At 39.9% G+C, this 21,527-nt stretch overlaps 1 protein-coding gene across 4 annotated transcripts in view; it reads left to right on the top strand.

The window, feature by feature from the left end:
• LOC148373626 (netrin-G1-like) overlaps positions 1-21,527 on the top strand; it is a 197,150-nt gene that overhangs the window by 92,698 nt on the left and 82,925 nt on the right. The window contains exons 5-7 of one of the 4 annotated variants that reach the window (XM_088327453.1): positions 17-43; positions 2,389-2,433; positions 9,990-12,621. In XM_088327453.1, coding sequence (XP_088183579.1) covers positions 17-43; positions 2,389-2,433; positions 9,990-10,216 — 299 coding nt within the window. In that variant the 3' untranslated portion in view covers positions 10,217-12,621. Of the gene's footprint in view, positions 1-16; positions 44-2,388; positions 2,434-9,989; positions 12,622-21,527 lie in introns of those variants that run through there. The other 3 variants (XM_088327462.1, XM_088327478.1, XM_088327471.1) reach the window with 3 other exon arrangements.

Raw genomic sequence — 21,527 nt, 5'->3', positions numbered from 1 at the left:
TTGCATTCTCCCTCAGGTATTCCCAGCAGTCACGGACCTGCGCGTAAGTTAACTATTTTTTTGTGAATGTGCATGATTAGGATTGGCCCCTCTTTCCCCCCAATCACTTGTGATGCTTTTAACGTCAGCATGCGCCACACGCTTTCTTCCTGCCATCCGCTTGTTATTTTCGCCATGGTGCAAAAGTTCAAATCATTTAGATGTAATTACTCTTAAATGTTCTGTTTGATGAGAGGATTAGTCAGCTAGCGCGCTTGGCATCATGTTAGCAAACGGATTCCTTAATTTAGTTCAAACAGCAATTAAGGGAAATTTGTTGAACTAGATTTTTTTCCATGGAGAGTCGTCTCAAGGGAGAGAATATGCTTATCCAATCACCATGTTGCTATCTTTCAAAAATAAGAAACTGTAGAAGTGGAGCAGCCCTTGCCACTAATAGCAAAACCAAAACAAACAAAAACAGTGCATCGGACATTCCATTAGTTTACCGGTGTAACATTTTTTTGTTGGGTTTACCTGATTTTTAATTTCTGATCCAATTACGAAATTGAACCCCTGTGTATTTCTGAAAACGATAGGAGCAAAATTATACATTGTTTGAATCTGGCTTTTTTGTTTCCATTATTCAAGTATGTTTAAAAGTGTGAATTTCTGTTTTTAAAAATTGAAATTAATAAAAGTAAATAAATATAAAAACAAAGTTTACATTCTATAGATTAGGGAGCTAACCCCTTTTTTTTGGGGGGGTGGTATTATACTTGGCGATTGGCCGAAGAAAGTAAAAGCAAATAGATGCATTTGATGCTATTTTTTTGAATAGCATATTGCAAGAATGTTTAATGTTTAAGCATTTGAATATGAATTTCTCCATATGGGGAAAACCATAATGTAGAAAAAATGTTTTCAAATGTTTCCTTCCCAGTAGACTTGTCCAACTTCTCTTTATTCTGGTCATTCGTGCCTTTTTGGGAAATTGTCATATAAAGTATTTTAAAAGTACAAATATTGTAGGAACTTGTGATACAAATTTTATTCTATCCTCCTCCACACTTTTTATGCAAAATGTTTCCTTCTCTGGTGTTTTGCAGTATGTGTTAGCATAGCGCAAAACAGACGTTTTAAGGCAAAGGTGCATTATTTGTGTATTATTATTTTGTTTTTGCCTGCTTTCATTTCTCGGTGTTTTCTTTGCAGCCTACTTAATAAAATCATTTAGTTGTTGAAGAAACGACATTCCAAATCCAATTTTTTGGGGCAAAGGAGTCCCTGGTTTACAGGTTTTGTGATATACATAATGACATAACTGTTCTTGATTTTGGAATTAGTCCAGGCTTTGGCCTTAACATGTTTCAAAAAGTGACTCTTCTTTAGCACTCTATATACTGTACTGCAGTATATTTGATTGTATCCTGTATGTTCGAATTAGAATTGTCTTTATTGACGATGATTACAAAGTAGTAGATATCGTTAAAAGCGAGATTAGACACGGCACTCCAAGGATGAGCAAGAACTCAAATAAGTATAGAAATAAAATATGAATACTAATTTTTCTATACAAGGAAAGATAAATAATCTTTTGTGCACTTGTCTAGAGTGTTGATGAGCCTGGTGAAAGAAACTGTGTCTGAGCCAAGTTGTCTGTGTTTTAAGGAACCTGTAGCATCCATAGAGGGCAGCAGGTCAAAGAGGTGGTGGTCAGAGTGAGAGGAGTCTCTTGTAATTCTGTTGTTTCTGTTGCGGTATCGCTAGGCGGCAATGTCCAACAGCCTAGGCAGAGAGCAGCTGATTATTTTCTGGGCTGTCTGGATGACTCAGCAAGGTTTTTCCATCAATGGGCTATCATTGTTGACCGTAAACCCTGGGTAAATAGTTGCCCATGGCAAACGTTAGGAACAAAAAATTATAAAACGCAATTCAAAACTGGAATAAAATTACATCAGGTTGCTGGAACATATGTCAAAAGTACTATTCAATCATCCTACATGTTTGGATTGGTCTTTCAGCTGGTCGCACAAAATATCATTTCTGCCTCTTCCGCTAAACCAAAGATATTGTCTAGTATTGTCTCACAGCCAGAAGAAAAGTCAGATTTTTTTTAATGACGGGGCTCTTAGCATACATTCATCCTATCCCTGCCCCCAAACCCACATGCTGTTGGCTGAAGGTGACTCAAGCAGCGGGTGACAGAGCAGCCGTCTCACGTAAATGTCTCCAACTTTGTCATCAATTTCCGACGCATGCAGACGTCATCAAATTAAATCATTTGACTCCAAAGGCGCCGCACACAAGATCTTGGTTCACTTGCACTGGAATATGCATGCCGTGCTCGTGTTTCAACCGGCATGACTATTGTGACAGTGATGTGTAACATTTCCCGTCTTTACGCAGATCGAGCAAACGCGTCATCGCTTGGCGTCGCAAATCGTAACCAAGGTAGGCTTAGAGGATTTGTGTCTTCAGCATGATGATGACTTAAACAAAACAAAACAAAGAAAACGCAGCGTTCTTTCCCTATTTTTCCGCTGGTTTTGACGTTTGATTTCGGTGTGCCGATAGACTAAATAGGGTGGCCTTGAATTTTTCTCTTAAAGGCGAGCAGAGCGGTGTGGTCAACTCACCACTATATTGTATTCCAAAGTAGGGCATCAAGCCTTGTTTAAAATTTCAAACGGTGCGGGGGTTTTCAAGACAGGACTTCAGACCAACGTCAAGGTTTTAAACATAGGTAAGGCTAGTTAACATTTTCAAACAAAGTTTATTGATTTAGAATACACAGTATTTATATGTCTGTTAGACACATTTTTGGGAGCGCATTATACACAAGGATGTAATGGGATTCAAACCCAGTTCGCAGCAGTGAGACCACAGAACTTTAACCACAAGCCCACCAGTTATAAAGATGATATATCAAAAAACATTGGGTTTCATCTCATTATTACATTATCTTTTGTCACAGTACCAGTGATGAAAGTTGATTTCTTTGTACATTTCACATGTTAGAATGAAACTAAGTTTGCAGCTTACAACAGAAACTTAGAACAGAATAGAAGAATACAGTGGAATGTATTATCATTTTAACTCGGCAAAATATAGTGGGAAATTGAGATAAAATCTACTGCCTTTTCACATGTCATCCAAACCACTAATTGTCTAGTTGTCATAATAACACGTTCTCTCCACTGCAAACCAGCTCCGATTCCCATTGCATTCAACTGATGAAAAGAAATGAAACAGAATTTTTATCGAAAAATAAAGGTCTGTGTTATACTCAAGTGCGCATTTTCCCAAAATATTGACTGCGGCACCCTATTCCCTTTGGCACTTGTTTATGTATTATATTACTGTATTGTGGCAAGTTTGTGTAATCCTCGTGAGGAAAAAGCATTTGCAGCAGAGGGGCTGTGTTAGCTGGCTGCCTTAATTGCACGCTCAACTCCGTCCACTCCAGACAAGGAACGGCCTTTCCTTGCGATTCGCGTGCCGTGCATCCAATATCTTCACAGTCAGACCCTATATTTTTAATAATCCACGATGCTCTCCACGGGGCACCCACACGCTAGACGGGCAAGGTGACGAGAGGAGATCTGAGACCCTCGGGCGTCAGATTATTATGTGGACGGTTCTGGATAAATCAAGTCTTAATCTTCTGGTTTGCATCTCCTGTGCATTGTGTACTATGTCATATCCTGGCTCTACATGAGCATACCAATTTATGGATTTATAAGAATATATACATGTGTATAGAAACTCGGGCTGGGTGATAATGGGACTTTTAGTATTGGTCCATTCAAGTAAATGCAGGATAGTATCGATCAATACAGATAATCTTTTGCGTGGAAATCTCCTGACCATTGAATAATTGAACCCCTATTCCTTTGAGTTGGTTTATGATTACTGTAAAATAATTTAGTAAAAAATAATTTAATATAATAATGATTTAGGGCAGCACGGCGGTGCAGTGGTTAGCGCGTGTGCGGCACAGTTCTAAGGTCTTGGGAACCTACTGTGTGGGTTCAAATCCAGCTACCGGACTTACCGTGCGGAGTTTGTATGTTCTCCCCGTGCTTGCGTGGGTTTCCTCCGGGCACTCCGGTTTCCTCCCACATTCCAAAGACATGCATTTCAGGTGGATTGGCCGGTCCAAATTGTCCTTAGGTGTGAATGAGCGAGCGAGTTGTCTGTCCCTGTATGCCATGCGATTGGTTGGCAACCAGTTCAGGGTGTCCCCTGCCCACTGCCCGATGATTGCTTGGATGGGCTCCAGCACCCTGCGACCCTACTGAGGATAAGCGGTGCAGCTGATGAGATGAGCTGATGAGATAATAATGATTTGATTTAATAATATCATTTTAAATTAAATAACTTAAATGCAAACTGCAACAGACTCAAAAATAAATATTAATACTTACAAATAGTTGAGGACAAAAGTCAGGAGAGTCAAACTAAAAAAGGAGCAATGTAACAAAATACAAATATAACAAAGTCAACATGACAACTAGAATACCTTTCATATTGCATAATATATTGAAAATAAAGTCACAGTGCAGGTAATGTAAACGATACAATGTTAAAACCTTTAACATTAGAACAATGAAAATACTTAAATGACAACAAATATTTCAGAACAAAAATCAAGAGAGTCAAACCAAAATAGCAGCAATGTATCATGCAAATACAGTATGACAATGTCAACAAGACAACAAACATCTTTTTTTCCCCCCAGACTAAAAGGCATAACCAAAAGGCTCAAATTTCAATATGCCAACTTCGGAAATTATAATTATAACAACATGCTTTTACAGATGGTATTCCTTTATGAATGAATCGATTAATTTTAGTTGTGAAACCAGATTCCCTAATACCTATGTTCTATGAAATACAATGTTTATCTTCTGTTTTAAATGTATCCACCTCATGGTTTAATGCGCCTTATCAATAAATAAAAAGTATTTCACTTTTTGTGTGTCTTATAATCAGGTCTGCCTTATAATGTGGAAAATACGGTTCCCTTCTTTGCACTATATTATTCAAATAAAATCAGTAGTGAAAATAAAGTGTAATAACATTTAGATCTAAGGTGAAAGTTATATTGTATGTATAATCTTACAATTCACTCACAAAATTATTAATGTGATAATTAAAATGGGAAAACAGTATCAATCTTGAGAGAATAGTATCGATTTGATCCAGCTACTCGCTCGGTATCGATGATATCGATGTTTGAACCGATCCACCCACTCTTAATACATTTAATAGACTACACAACAACTCCATAAAGGATGGACTGGTGTTTTTCATGTTAGTGTTTATAAAACAAAATGAAACAAATAGTAGAAAATAAGCTGATCCAATTCAAACTAATTGTGCACAGATCGTTTATCCTTCCTTGTTATAGAAGGACTTGTGTCAGCTCCGAATTTGGTGCGTGCAAATAATAAAATCGGTCCCAGCAGTTTTGATGACTGGTACAGCTTTCATTTTAATATGATAACAGGAAAAGCACGACTGAGCGCAGGGTTTCAGCTTACCTGGAGATCATGGCAAAAGTTATCGATCCGGCGTAATTGAGGCAAACGGCATACAATTAGAAGATCCTGTATCATCTATCCGTCTCCTATTTTTTACTTGCGCAAGGGCGTCTAGAGCATGCCAACGGGGCCATTTGGAAATATTGATGTGTTGCTGGTAATCTTTTTAGTCCTGAGTTAATGTATCATTAGGGATTGGCATATTCAATCGTAATTCAATTTGTTTTATGGAACTCTGCAAATAGTTGTTGTTTTTTTTAAGCAGTTCAGGTAAAGTCGCTAGATGTCTTGGTCTGACCACTTCACAACAACTAAGAATGAATATCTTAATTAATGCATATGATTGGGCTTATTAAAGAAGTTTTTGAAGCATCATAAAAGCCCTTTGGACAATATAGTGTGAGAATAAAGCTTGCAGTTCATTTAATCATATAATTGTGTTTTTGTTTATTTATTTATCATTGTTGTGCTTTTATGTGTTTTTCGACAAAAGCAAAGAAAGGAGATCATTTCATTTGACTCAAGATTTAATTGTCGAATGGGTTAAGACCCGTTATAAATTTGGGGCGCTTTAACTTTTGAATAAATATTTAACATAAGCAAGGGTTTCCCTGTAGTTGATCTAGTATTTTGAAATACAATCCCCTTTTCATGGATTTAAGGCTCTTCATAAAATGATACACTTATCTCAAGGAAAACATATATCATTGTTTTCTAACTGAAGGACTTTTGACAGGGTTGTGACAATTTATATCAGATATTTGGAAAAGCATTAGCAAACAAATCTGCCCGTAAGAGAATCTGTCTTTGGAGTCTCTTTGACTATTATATATAGTCTGACTCATGCAAAGTCTTTCCAAGGGCACCCTGATGGGTATCAGAGTGAAAGTGATCATGTTAGCATTGATATTCCTTTAAGAGGAATCACATCTGCATTTAAGTTAGACCTCGCGGTAATACAGTAAGTTACCGTCTAAAATGTGTTGGTTACCAAAGAAAGGTTTAGGAAAGCTAAATCCTTAGCATTCTAGCATGGATTCTACAAAGAGCAACTTGACATTTGACACAATTCACTGACATTATGAGGTACAAACATGAATGCCTATATAAAGACGTTGTAGACAAAAACAATACAAATTCATTGAACGAGAAAACCTCCCAAACTAAAACAATGCAGGTAATGGTTGTTCAGACTCATTGTATAGGAATTTTGAAATAAAATATTGGAAATCTACTAAATATACTAGAAATTAGAGCCCCCTTCTGAAACCATTACATAGCACTTTTTTGTTTAGTGCATATATGTACAGTGGGACCTCGGTTATCGCGGTTAATGGGGACCAAAACCACCCGCGAAAAGTGAAAATCCGCGAAGTAGCGACCTCCCTTCAAAAATGCTAAAAAATAAAATGATAATAATGATTTATTTTATTATTATTATTGTTTAGACCCGGTTAATGGGGACCAAAACCACCCGCGAAAATCTGTGAAGCAGCGACGCCCCTTCCAAAAAATAATAATAATAAACCTTTGCAGTACACCCCCTACTGTATACAGTACAATACAGTAAACCATATGGAATACGGTTAGAGAGAGAGATTTTTGTTCAACAATCAAACAATAAAACAGAATTTAACTTACCTCTTACAATTAGTTATTTTAACCTCGGATTAGGTTTGCATCCAGGCTGATTTTCTTCGCCCTACAATCGTGGATCCAAATAACCAGTGCATTTTCTATTCTGGGTGTTTACAACCCTTTTGGCATCTTTCGTGAAAAATATTGCAGCAGTTTTGCGGATGTTCTTCTCTTCTTTCTTTATGTACCGTACCGTGGATTCATTCAGGCCATATTGTCGGGCTATGCTTGTGTAGCTATTTCCTGCTTTCAACTTGTCCAATAAACTCACTTTTTTGTTAATCATTAACATCTTTCGCTTTTTCTTCGGTTCACTAGATGCACCAAGGGATAAAGAGCGTTTGGGAGGCATCACGAAGGGCTTCAAAAAACTTTTAGACTTAAAAATTCACCACGAGAAAAAGGCTAACTAACTGCGAGCTATGGCGAGAAGCGTACAGTACTGTACTGTATACGAGGTAAGAGTGGTCTACTGTAGAGAATGGGCCAATGGGGAGTCGAGTATTCAGCGAGTGCTGGCCAATGAGCTTGCGTTTATGGCAGTGACGCTTAGCGTATACGTGCATTTCTTTGTGTTTTTAAATTTTGTAAAATGATGCAATTACTAATTCTAATTGAATATTTTGTTTTCAAATGTTGTAAAATAATGTTATTTCTAATTTTAATGTAATATTTTTCATTATCATAATTTTTTTATTGATATTATTTATTTTTTTATTTTTTTTTTTAACTATTACAGGCCGCGAAGCTCTGAACCCGCGAACGTCGAAGCTCGAAGTAGCGAGGTCCCACTATATATATATATATATATATATATATATATATATATATATATATATATATATATATATACATACCTTCGGCTATGTGATGTGGTCACAGTTCTATTCGTCCTCCATTCTGTTTTATAGAAAATAATGTTGCAAAGCTTTGAAATCTACAAACATTTGTTTTTTTGATCGTGCCGTTAGTGGTAGGAAGACGAAATCTATTAAAATCGTGAATTGTATCTCCAAGCCAGATGTGCTCATGAAAAGAGCCATACCTTCTGCAAGGGGCAATGGGAAAGAGTGGGGAGTGCCTATGTGTGCAGAGATCTGCCCACTCTTGGATTGGCTGGTGGTTTTAGGTATTGGCTCAGTGGGATTTTATAATGGTGTCCGAACAGATTGTTAAATGAGCGTCCATATAAAGGATTCCATAAAGACAAAATGGCGTTTGTTGGTTTAACGCCGTGATTGTAAACTGTAGTTGGGACTCTGCCCTAGACAGTTTGGATCGAACCTAGTGTAGATTGTGTTGGTTTGGCCTTGCATCTCTGGAATCAGTGGAACCATGCAGAGATTAGCATGACCCTTATTTTCTGAGCCAGATCTACTCATAACAGGCTTGCGAGCCATACGTTTCTGATCCTCCTGTTTTAGAGGTTTCCCTTTAAACACACACATACACAGACACAGACACTGACACACACACACACACACACACTAGATTTTTTTAACAAGCTCTTCAGGAATCTGATAACAATTTTGAGTGATTCACCTGTGCTTCATGAGGGAAATTTTGGAAACAAGTTCTGGCTCTTAAAGACCTGATTTTATTTTGTTTGAACAAGATTCACTGGTGAGAAGAAAGCTAGTTGGTGAATCTATGCTCTAAGTCTGGTAAATATAAAGCTTGGTTGACCAAATTTGATAGATAATGTTGTAGCATTTGCCACTTTTAGAGGAATAAATAATTTAGCATAAAAATAAAGTGCTTTCTTTGTCAGTTTTCTGTTCCGACCGCTTAATAAAGGCAGCCTCTAAAGACTGATATTGGCCAAACCACTTTTTTAAATTGCTTTTGTCAGAATAAATGTTTTATTTGTTGAGTTTACAAAAAGCGAAGGCAAGGGCTACGTTAGCAGAGCAGAAATGCGATTATGCCTCAGGTGCTATCCAATTACGTGGAAATATCTGGGTAAATATTACCTCTTTGAGGATTTGCGCTTTCGCCAACAGCAAGGCTGATTGAGGATAATGAAGTTTAGGAGTTATTTCTGTGCAGGAAAGCCAATTGGAGTCTATGGACTCATCAATAATAATTGGAAAACTATATTAGTGTACCAAAAGGTTCAATATTAAATCATAAGATGTTTATGATTTATCTAAGTCAATTTTTAGATATTAACTTTTCTTCTTTACTTCCTTCTATGCAGTTAGTTAGTTGAATACATGGGCATAAGGGTTGTTTGAGGTGGACACTTGTTAAGGTTTAACTTTAGAAGACACTCAAAATGAAGAGAAAAGACTTAATGGATTTTAAATTAACCGCGAGAAGGGCCTCATTCGCTGTTTCTGGCAACACAACAAATATATCATGAAATTTGTTGTCAAGTCTTTTAAAAATGTATTGATGATTGAATCGATTCATTGTTGCAGCCCGAAACCATAGACACTATTTGAAAGTAAGTAAATCACACTTCTATTAAAAATGCATTTCCTCATCTCTAATCTAAATGCTTAAAGGGTTGGTGGACCCCCATATGGTTCTACCTCACAGTGCCAAAAAAGACCACTGCTTCACAATACATGTGATGTTGGATTCATTAATTTCACCCCATTGATGTCGTGCTTTGCAGCTCTTTTGTTTGCCCGGTTTATTTTATTTCTGCCTTGCCACTCTTAAAATGTCTCCAGAAAGTCATGTCCTGACCGCCCTCAAGTACACGGGTGGCGCAAGACAAGACGAGAAGAGGCAGCTCATACCCCTGCGGGCTCTACTGTTGACACGTTCCTGACTGACACGCCCTATTTGTTGTTGTTGCATGTTTGTCCGCAGACCGGGTGTGTGACAACGCCATGCTTCGCTGCCAGAATGGTGGCAAGTGCCACCACCACCAACGCTGCCACTGCTCCTCAGGCTTTACCGGCGTCCTGTGTGAGAGGGTCCTTTGCCAGGGCCCCGGCGAGTGCGACAACCAACTGTCAGGACAGGCCGCCCGCCACAATCTCACTGCTCTTTGTCTCATTCTCGTCTCGCTTTTACTGATTGTTCCTCTTTGCTGAGTATCCAAATCCAAAATACGCCAAGAAAGGACATGCACTCAACGAGTTGGACCTCTGGACAGTGTTGACCTCAGCAACAAAGCGACCAAGACTCTTTTGTACATCTCAAGACGCCGTCGCTGAATAATATGTTAGATGGCCGGTTGAATCATCACCGGTAAATGACGTGATTGGCGGATACCTTGAGAAGGTCAAGAGTCAGAAACTACCTGGAAACTGTATAAAATTAAACATTTTCGTTGTGCTATTATAAAGAATAGTGGTCGGCAACCACAGAGCTGCGGAATGGTATCGGGCCTTGGATTGTTAAGTACCAGACCGCACAGAAAGACAAATATCTGCACTTTGCCTGGACTGTAACTATTTGTGTATACACGCATTTTTTTTCTTCCTCGGTGTGTGTGAGGTTTTCCAGTGATAAATTACAGCATTTGAGCAATGGTTGTTTGTTGACAGATCCCACTGAAAACTGAAAGTGCCGTTGATGACATGTGAAAAGGCATCGGTTCTAATCTCATCATCACTCTATTTTTACTATTTTAACCTTTACAACGGTGTGCATCGCGACACTGTAATAGAGCACCATCTGAACAAGTTCAGCCGAAACAACGTTGTACAACGATAGAGCATCACTAGCACCCTCGAGATAAAAAAAGCAATGCAATGTGGTACCTTGAAAAAAAAATAGTATAATGATAAGATTAAAATTCAAGCATTTTCCCATGTCATAAACGGAGCTCTCTTTGCCACAATCTTGGCTTAATTGCCAATCAAGTGGACTGTCAAGATAAAAAAGGTGAGACAATCTGGTACCTTAAGTAAAGATATTGTCTTGAGGAGATCAAATTTGATGCCTCTTACCATGCGATTTATATCCCCAGTGATCCGGAGATAACACAGCGGATTTAGACTTAATAATATCATTTTCGTTATGATTATTATTATGGTTATTATTATTGTTGTTTTTATTGGTAATGTTATTGGTGGGCCGGGCTGAAAGTATAATATCGGACATTAAACCAGTCTGTGGTACAGAAAAAGGTTGCCGACCACTGGTCTAGATAAACCGAAGAAATGTCACCGCTGTCTTGTAATCTCACACTGGAAACGGTTAACGACTTGATTGGCGGATACCTTGAGAATGACAAGAATTAGGACACATTTTCTTAGCGCTATTAAAAAAAGGTTGAGGGTGCATAGGAGTTTGCCTATCCGGTCTACATGTGTTTTGTGGACTTGAAGAAGGCATTCTGGAAACCCTGTGGGGGTATGGGGTACCGCACAGTCTTATACGGGCTGTGCGATGTCCGGTGCCAGTCTGGTTGGCATTGCCGGCAGTAAGTCGGATTTGTTTCCGGTGGGAGTTGGACTCTGCCAGGGCTGCCCTTTGTCACCTATTCTGTTTATAACTCTTATGGACAGAATTTCTAGGCGCAATCCGTAATATTCAGCTCTCACTGGAGCGATTCGCAGCTGAGTGTAAAGCGGCAGGGATGTTGATAAGCACGTCTGAATCAAAGACCATGGCACTCAGCTGAAAAAAGGCGGCATGCTCCCTCCGGGTTGGGGATGAGATTTTCCTTCAAGTGGTGGAGTTTGAGTATCTTGGAGTTTTGTTCACGAGGGAGGGTAGGATGGATGGAGAGATCGACAGACGGGTAGTGCAGCTTCTGCCATCATGCGGACACTGTACCAGTTGTGGTTACCGTTGTGGTGAAGAGGGAGCTGAGCCGAGAGGCAAAGCGCCCGATCTACCGGTCGATTTATGTGGAGTAAGTGGCTGGAGATACAAACGCCTGGGCTTCCCTGTTAAGCCTGGTGCCTTGCGACCTGACCCCAGATAAGGGGAAGATGATGGATGGATGGATATTATTAAAAAAAAAAAAAAAGAGTTCCAAATTCTCAACATTTTCTCTAACTAAAATCTGTAGATCCTAATGTTACAGAGCAATACTAAGCAATATCCCTTCCGTAAGATGGTGTCAGTGCCTCAGCAACAACTCATTTAGCTAAGCATTTTTAAAAGTTAAACACTGAAGTTGTATAACATATATATCAAATCCAAAACACAGAATGACACCTTTAAATGTATCCTGGTATAGTCGATTGTCAAAATTGATGGGGAAAACTTGTAGCTTTAGTTATATGTGATAAGGGTAATGATTATGAAGAGGTATCACATATTCTTCAGCAAAAGGTTGGTTTAATTTCTTCACTCAACACAGATGATGATCTATTATTGTTATATTATACATACAATATAATCGTAATAAATATCAGACAGAAACTCTTTCCCAAAACAAATATTTGTACGCTAGCTTTAAGCGATTCCAAAGTCACATACCTAAAAATAATAATAATATCGGAGAAGGCCAAAAGTAGGAAGCACCCAGCACAAAAATAAAATCTGTGTCACGGTCGCCATGACGACCAGTATGCCACGCCCCCGAACTCAAGCTGAAGCAGATCAGCTGATTGCTGTTCTGCTATTTAAGGCTGGATTTTGGGTTTGGCGGGTGCTGGTTCATTACTCATTATTCACAATCCCGGTCTGTTATGCCTTGTCCTGTTTTAGTCTGTTATGCCTTGTCCTGTTGAGTTCGTGCCGGAGGAACTCTGTATTGTTCTGTTTTGCCTCGGAGTATTGGGCGACTTTTATTTTATTAAATAAAACCTATGGATCGTCAACGCATTTGAGTTCTCCCTTCATGCCTCCTGCCTCCGTTCTGGTCCGGTCACCTTCCACGCCACCACGTCTCGTGACAGAATGAACCAGCCCCCGCCAAACCCAAAATCCAGCCTTAAATAGCAGAACAGCAATCAGCTGATCTGCTTCAGCTTGAGTTCGGGGGCGTGGCATACTGGTCGTCATGGCGACCGTGACAATCTGTCTACTAGCCTTGACGAAAAAAAGCTTTAACTTCTGCCAGGGAATATTGATAATAGACAAACATAAATTCCTGAGTGTGCCTACCTGCTTAAAACCACTAAGACCATCATCCATCATACTTATTCAGCAACCATGACACATTTTGAATACAGAGTAGACACAATACACTTGACATACATTGTTCTTTTCGCAAATCCAAAGTCCTATGTCACGATAAAGACATAGAAGACACTACCACAATAAGCATTGACATTAAAAACAGTCAGCACAACCTTTCAATCACCAGTTTACAGGAAGAAGCCCCAAAACTCCAGTTACCTGTAAAAAAAACCTCTTTCAAACTGTTTTACCTGCTTGTTGGCAGCCCTGCCATGCAATACATCAGTGTTGTACGTTCATGTAGACATCGTAGCTTCACTTACACTAATTCCTTGTCATCAGCAGCGTCTTGGATGACGATAATTGTTTTCGACTTAATGGTGCCATTGCTAATTATGTGTCAATTATAACACACTCATCGTGATCTATGCTGTCGCTTTACAACTGTTGGCATTCTCATTCTGTTAGGGCCCGGTCACACAGCCGTTTGCGTCTGTATCGCGGGTAAAATTTTGCGGGTTTTTTTTGCCCGTGGTTGCCCGCGATCGAAAATGCGCAAAATTGGCCAACCCGCTGTTCATCGGTGGTATGCCCGCAAAACAGACGCCGGCGACTGTTCCGCTTCCTCATCGCGTCATTTCCGCGTCATTTTCTCGTGTGGACCACGGGTATAAAAGCTGCCGAGCCGGCGTTATGCCGAGAAATGCATCCTTGCCGAGATTTGCATCCCCTCGCTACTACAACCACTTTTACCTCGTTTTAGCTCACTTTTATATCACTTTTAGGGAATTTAATGGCGAACATATAACCAAAACCACTTCGTCTTGCATTTGTTGGGAATGTAATACAACTTAAACCATTCCGTCTTTGTATTTGTTGTGAATGTAATCGAACGGTATGCACGCCGTATACAAATCACTTTTAAGCAGGTAACATGTTTATTTTGCCTTTTTCTATTCAAATCGCTCGTATTGAAACTGTTATGCACTCTACCATAAAACTTATTTCTGCATAATAAGCTTTACGGTAGAGTGCATAACAGTTCTCAAAAGTGATTTATATACGGTGTGCATTACCGTTCGATTACGTTCACAACAAAAACAAAGACGGAATGGTTTATGTTGTATTACATTCCCAACAAATGCAAGACGAAGTGGATTTGGTTATATGTTCGCCATTACATTCCCTAAAAGTGAGATAAAACGAGGTAAAAGTGGTTGTAGTAGCGAGGGGATGCAAATCTCGGCAGGGATGCATTTCTCGGCATAACACCGGGCTGTAGAAATCATAACCGCTCAAGACACAGTCCCGTGAAGATCAAGATTTCAAGCTATGGCACCGAAGAAGCCAATATGTTATTATTGTAATAGTTTTTCATTTTTATTTTATTATCTTGTTATGAAATGAAAAGAAATGTCAAGAAATAAAAAGACGAGGTCACTACGGTGACGGGGATCCATGTCCACCCCTTGACGTCTCGAGCACAACTGACGTGTGCTCGGCAAATCGCGCTGTATATACGCGGAGAAAGGCGTTTGACCGTCACACGCGTAACACGCTATTTTCACGTAATAACACCGCAATACAGGCGCAGAACATGCTATGACCGTGCTCCACCCACGATTACCCGCTAAAATTTCGCGTCCTACCCACGTGTAACCACGCCCTGGCCGCGGCCAGAGCACGTCGTTCCGCGTCATTTCCGCGTCATTACCTCGTGTGCCGCCCGCGGTTAACACCGCGTGTGAATTTCCGACCGCGTGTAAAGCACTCCTGTATCTCGTCTATATGGCGATCTCAAAGCGTCCAACATCGTCTGCTTCACGGGCTGAAATTTCTGGCCGTGATTCAGCCTCGATACGCCCGTGAAAGGCTTGGTGACCGGGCCCCAAATTTTTGAGCAGCGCAAAACTTTTTCGCGCTGCCAACCGCGTGTGAATTTCCGACCGCGTGTAAAGCACTGCTGTATCTCGTCTGCTTCACACGCAGAAATTTCTGGCCGTGATTCAGACGCAAGCAGCTGTGTGACCGGGCCCTTAGTGCTGTGATACTACTTCGTGAGCTGGTACTTTCAAATCTTTTATCGGGTTTATCCATCCATCCATTATCTGCACTGCTTATCCTCAGTAGGGTCGCGGGAGTGCTAAAGCCCATCCTAGCTATCTTCGGGCAGTGGGAAGGGGACACCCTAAACTGGTTGCCAGCCAGCAGGGCACACAGAGACAGACAACCCAATCGCTCATTCACACCTAGGGACAATTTGGATTGGCCAATTAACCTGACATGCATGTTTTTGGAATGTGGGAGAAAACCGGAGTGCCCGGAGGAAACCCGCGCAGCACGGGGAGAACATGCAAACTCCACACAGGAAGGTTCGATGTCATGACCTTAGAACTGTACCGCACACGCACTAACCACTGCGCTGCCGTGCTGCCGTTCTTATCAAGTTTAGCCTGCCACAAATGAGACTTTCAGATGGTTAAGAAACAGCTGGATTCTGGCTTTTTATTCCCCATTTCATTAAAACTGAACAGGTTTTCTTAAATCATTGTGTGATGACGTTAACATATGACTTTGATCTGGGTCACTTTTCTGCCAACATGAAGGCAAATGTTAATCTTAACTTGGGTAGTGGCAACAAAAATCCAGCAACACTGGTCCATTTTTGGCATTAATAGGCAATATTAGATACCTCTGGGGGCAGTTTGAAATATCAGCTTTTTAGACGAGACTATACTATTAACAATCCTGTAAAATGTGCCAACAATCCCAACTGGGACAATAGCATGTTCCCACATCTTTTTTTTTTTTTTTCTTTTTTTTTTGCAATCTAAAAAACTGAACATTATATTTTTCGGCACAACAAGTGTGCGTATTTAAAGATACAGCGATAACAAAACTGTGATTAGTTGTGGTTTATTTAAGTATTGTTTACAAAGTAAAACACACAGAAAAAAATTGTTGGAGTTCATTATCAGCTTCCTCCAACTTGCGAGCCTTTGATTTATTAGTCTTCAATTCTCTAGCTGCGGATGCTCGCTTTCCATGTTCTTCCGCATAGTGTGGAAATCAACAAACGTGGCGGACAAAAACATAGAAAGCATTCAAAGAAGGGAAATTGAGGATTTCTATTTAATTCATATTTGTGGGGACAACTCTTTACTGCCTCCAGTAGCACAATCACCTTCAAATTGCTAGGTGCGCTATGGCGTTAGTATCCATGAGCACTTCTGCTAACAAGCGGGATATGATTGCAACCATACAAAAGGCACTTAGAAGTCACAGGAGACGCACAGAATTCACCTTTATATGGAATTGTAAACGGTCCCACAAAAACACAGAATTTCACCCGATAATCTTTTAAGGCTTGCCTCGGCCAAGGCTCAAACCTGTGACCTCCCATGCTCGGGAACGGGCAGACAACCCTAAGTCCACCAAACTGGTCTCCATCTGTCTCTGGGTGAGAGACAGGGCGTACTGCCAGATAAGGCACGCCCTATAATTTGAAGAAAATCAGACTTTAATGTGCGCCTTATGGGCGTGAAAATACAGTATATTTATTTTAAAAGGTCAGCAAGAGAGAAGCCCTAGTGGACCTGAATGCAATGATGCACATATTAGGCTAGACCCAGGCCAAAATCCGCGTCGGATTTGGGTTTAGGTTTTTACCTCTGCAACGAAGGTCATTGATAAGATTTATCAAGTGTTTAATTTTGCATCGCTATTATGTCAGACAGTGGGTGTGGTAAAAGAAGTTTTATCATAAAGTCAATGTATTTAAGTTTTGTACAAAAACAGATATTTTCATGCGGTTGCCAAGATGTGTTGCTTGTTTTTCCATTGCGGAAAGCTGTATACGAGTTTGGTTGTATCATTTGTTTGCTTACGTGCGCACAGTTTCTATAAAAAAAAATGAAACTTAACACATTCACAGAATACACTCCCACAGGAGGGGAAAAAAGAAAAAAACAACGTATTTTCTTGTTGACAAAAAATTGTGTGTGCGTGTTTATATAACTGCTACAGTGGTACCTCACCAGTCCAATTCATACTTCACTCCAATTGGACATAAAATGACTTATACAAGCCAACACCTTGTCCTTGGCTAACTAGCCCATGGCAAACCAGAAGTTAATGTAGCAGTCATTCAGTGTTTGCTTTTACATAATACTACAACGGATCGACTCAAATGCTTACTTAAATCACAGAGAAGCCAAATAATCTGTTGACTAAATTGAGTTTAACAGCAGCTAGTCATAGCAAGCCAACAAGCTTTTAAAAAATGGAAATGGAAGTCTTTCAAATGACAATAGTTAAAGAAGAGATGCACAAAACTAAAGTAAAGCTCTTTGTACGTATAGAACAGGTCAATCGTGATATCCATTGTTAGTGATCTCAAACCAGGAATGGGAGCATACCAAAGAGCGGGAGTTTAAAATAAACCACAAGAACCATCAGATCATAGTTAACTGTTCAGAGCAGCTGCATATAAATTTATGACAGAAAACGATGTTCAATATAAAATAACTTATAAAGCTGATTGACCAGGCGTCCCGCCTTTTGACTAATTTGCCTGATTCAGTCAGCAAGCTAACCGTTTGGGCCGAGTGTATAATATTTATCCAATTGACCCAACATGAAGTAAGAAAAATGTCGCGTGACCATGAATTTTTCACTCATGGAGCCAATAATGCACCCTGCTTGAGAGAGGAGAGGGGGAGGAGAGGACGCAAGGGCCCTGCGGTGACACGTGAGAAATAAAGCCGGTCTTTTGTAACAAAACCCAAATTAAACAAGACTGTATAAACAGAGAGAAAGAAGAACAATGATGGATGAATAATAAAAAAGTAAAGCCACCTAGAGTGTAGCTCTACCCGACCCGAACATAATCATTGATGTCTTCGGCCCAAGATACAGTTCGGGCTTAAAATCTTATCTCTCTACACTGAAATTGACAGACAAAACCGTGTTCTGCTTGCTAAAGGCTTGCCCTCTTCGGAGTTGTCCGACCTTTTGCTATTAAATCAACACTGCTAAATATTTCCTTGTGAACCTCTTTCTCTTCAGGTTTATCGGCTGTGAGCGAAATTACTTTGGGTGGATTACCATCCCCTTGCCATAGTTAGTAAAACGGAGGATGTTCCCCAAGGCCCGCTAGCAGGCCCTGATTTTTCATCTTGAAATCTGATTGGCTAAACCAACGGCTTTAACGAACATTGATCTTAAAGTACATGGCCTTCAGCATTTTTTGTGAAGGCCTTCAGCTATATTTTTGAGCTCAGCAACAACTCTAATGGCTGAAATGTGACACTTCTGGAAACAGAGCAACCATATAGACGCACTGACAGAAAGCTGACAGACAATTTGGAATTATTTAATGTGTATTCATGGGAAAAAAAATGTCTCAAACAGGGGGCCCCGCGGGCCAGATCAGGCCCACTAAGGGATTGAATCCGGCCCGCGAGACAACACTCAAAGAAGCGCAAGAGAAAAACGAGCTGCGGGCTGAAATATGTCAACTTGATGTTGCCAAAGCCAGGTGCCTCTCACAAAGACACTCTACTTGTATCTATTTCTCTCTCTCTCTCTGTCTTTCTCTCTCTCTTTCTTTCTTTTCTACCCCTTTTCTCCCATTCTGTCTCTCTTTCACTCTCTGTGTCTCTCTCTCACAACTTTTTATCTTTTGTTTCTCACGCTCTCTCCCTCTCTCTCTTTTCTTTCTTTGTCCCACCCTCTCTCCTTTTCGCTCCCTCTTTCTCTTATTTCTTTATCTCTTTTTCTTTCTCTTGAATCTACTAGTCCGGCCCCCGACAGAATGTTTGTTCTATCGTGTGGCCCCCGCGTTAAAATGAGTTTGACACCCCTGGCCTACAGGGAAGGCCTAGCACGCCCTGATGGCCCACCGCTGGCTATTTCTCTTTCCGAACAAGATAGAATATAGCAGAAGCTAAAATCAGAACACTATCGAAGGTTACCAGATTTAATTGAGGTTTACGTGGTGCAACAAAGACAAATGTGCCATATTTCACCCAATTTAGTTACTCAAAATTTTGCTGAACAGGTTTCTGTTTGCTATGTGACTGATTATATTCTATTTGGGAAGCTGTGGAACCGGAATTAAAAAAAAAATAATCTTGATGCAAATGCAACCCATGGAAGACGCCAAAATTTAAGAGATGATTGGTCAGTGGCAAGCTTCTGTCCGGGATGACAACTAATCTTAAATCCAAATCAAAAAAGGGGGTTTTGGATGGATCGGCAGGGAAGTGTTCATCCTGCTGCGGCAGCCTTCATGCCAGCCACATGCTGAGGGAAAATTAGCTTCAATTCGAGGAGGGTCGATGAATAAAAATGAAGGTGCATCTCACTGGGTGTCATATTGAGTGCTGAGACCAATTTTATTTTACAGATGAATTCCCTTCCCAAAGGGTGTTTTGGAGCACCTTACTTCATTTCAGTCTTCTGTAAGTGCTTCTCATTAAGTCTTATCCTTTCAGAAATAACAAAAATTGGCTGTTTTTAGAATTGTAATATAACAATTGTGACGAGCCAAGTTGGGGGGTATGAAGCCAAGCAGAGTCGATGTATACTTCAGGGTGGCGTGTTACGTTTCTTTAGCATCATTACCATTATGTTAATTTGTATAGGGTAATAAAATGCATACTTGCAACTTATTTAGTCCTTGAAAGGGTGAATACTAATGAAAACTTTACACGTTTGCTTAACTCTAATGTTCAGACATTACAGGACAGATTTAGTTTACACTCTCGTGAATGTTGCGAAGACATATTACATTGCCCAAAAAAACGTGATAGGCGATATACATGAATAAAAAAACTAAATACAAATAACAAATCCCTTTTACACGCTCAAGCATAGTTTTAACAAATAAAAGTACTGAAACGTAAACCGCGTTATTGTGAGGGATTACTACATTGGATAGATATTAATAATCTCTCAACGCGGGAGTCAACAATTTTGAAAGTAAGAGCTAATTCTTCAGGACTGTATCATATAAAAGCTACTTGTCTGAAAATTACATTTATTCCAACTTGAAATTGATCCATTTTCAGAACCATTCTGTTACTCAGCTGTCCTTAGGGGACTGTCCGGTCCACGGGCTCTATATTGGAGGCCCCTGGGTTATTCAGTCCCTAAGAGGGTAGCTATTGGTAAAGAATAAATTAATGTGTTTTTACAGGTACAGTATAGTGTACTTTAATGTTGAACAAATGTTTATCAAAAAGGGTTTGTTCTTTGGTTTAGTATGGTTTATAGAGTGTTTAATTGTGTAATAATGTAAAAAATGAAAGTTTCAGGGATTTGAATGAAACCCCTGCGATAAATGAGGGTTCACTGTATATTGCTTAATATTGTATTGTAAAAAAAGTTAAGTCGTGTTTATTTGTGACGCCCTTTATCACAAGGAGTCTCAAAGGGCTGCAGAGACCACAGATTATTGCAAACTGCAGACTACACCATCCCCTGATCTAAAACCTACTTGAGGGCAAGGAAGAACTCAAAACCTCAACATGAGGAAAATGAAGAAACCTTGGGAAGGGACCACACATGAGTTAATCCCCCTTCCAGGATGACCAGGCTGCTTGCAACGGATGCTGCAATGACAAATACTACACAGATATTGTCAATGTGAAATATAGATCATTCATAAGCTTTAGAAAAGAAGTTTGTTTTAAGAGTAGATTCAAACAGTTCCACTGAGGTTGCAGAGCAAATCTCAGTGGGCAGAGCACTGGGGCCCGAATGGAGGACGCTCTCGAACCTGGGGATCTATTCTTGGCCCTTGGGATCACTAGTAGGCCAGCATTTTCAGAGAGAAGGCTCCGGACCAGAACAAAGGAGGAAATTGAATCTGAAAAATATGAGGGAGCAAGTCCATGCATGATTTTGTATACTACCAACAAAACCTTGAAATCACAGCTTATGCTAACAGGGAGCCAATGCAGGTTAGCTAAAATCGGGGCAATGTGATCAAACTTTCTTGGCTTAGTTAAAAGCCTCGCTGCATCATTGTGTACCAGCTGCAGCCTCTAAAAAGCAAAATAGTTTCGGGGACAAAACAGATCCCGTTTTTCCAGAAAACTGCAAGATACTGACAGATATGTTTAAATTTGAACCTTAAAATACATTTGTAGTTGTCACTTAGTTCTGAATTCATGACAAATTGAATCAGCAAACTTGCAAGAAATAAAATGGCCCTTATCTGACATCCTTGTAAATTCATGACTGGTTTAACAGTTTAGCTGGAGGTCTCGTTGGGAAAAGTGGTCCTAGCGAAACGAGAAGTGGCACATCAGGGAC

The sequence above is a fragment of the Urocampus carinirostris genome, chromosome 1, assembly GCF_059441175.1.
Source record: "Urocampus carinirostris isolate Australia breed hairy pipefish chromosome 1, RoL_Ucar_1.0, whole genome shotgun sequence".
Lineage (NCBI taxonomy): Eukaryota > Metazoa > Chordata > Actinopteri > Syngnathiformes > Syngnathidae > Urocampus > Urocampus carinirostris.
Note: the sequence above shows the minus strand (reverse complement) of the source record. Positions and strands in the feature narration are given on the sequence as shown.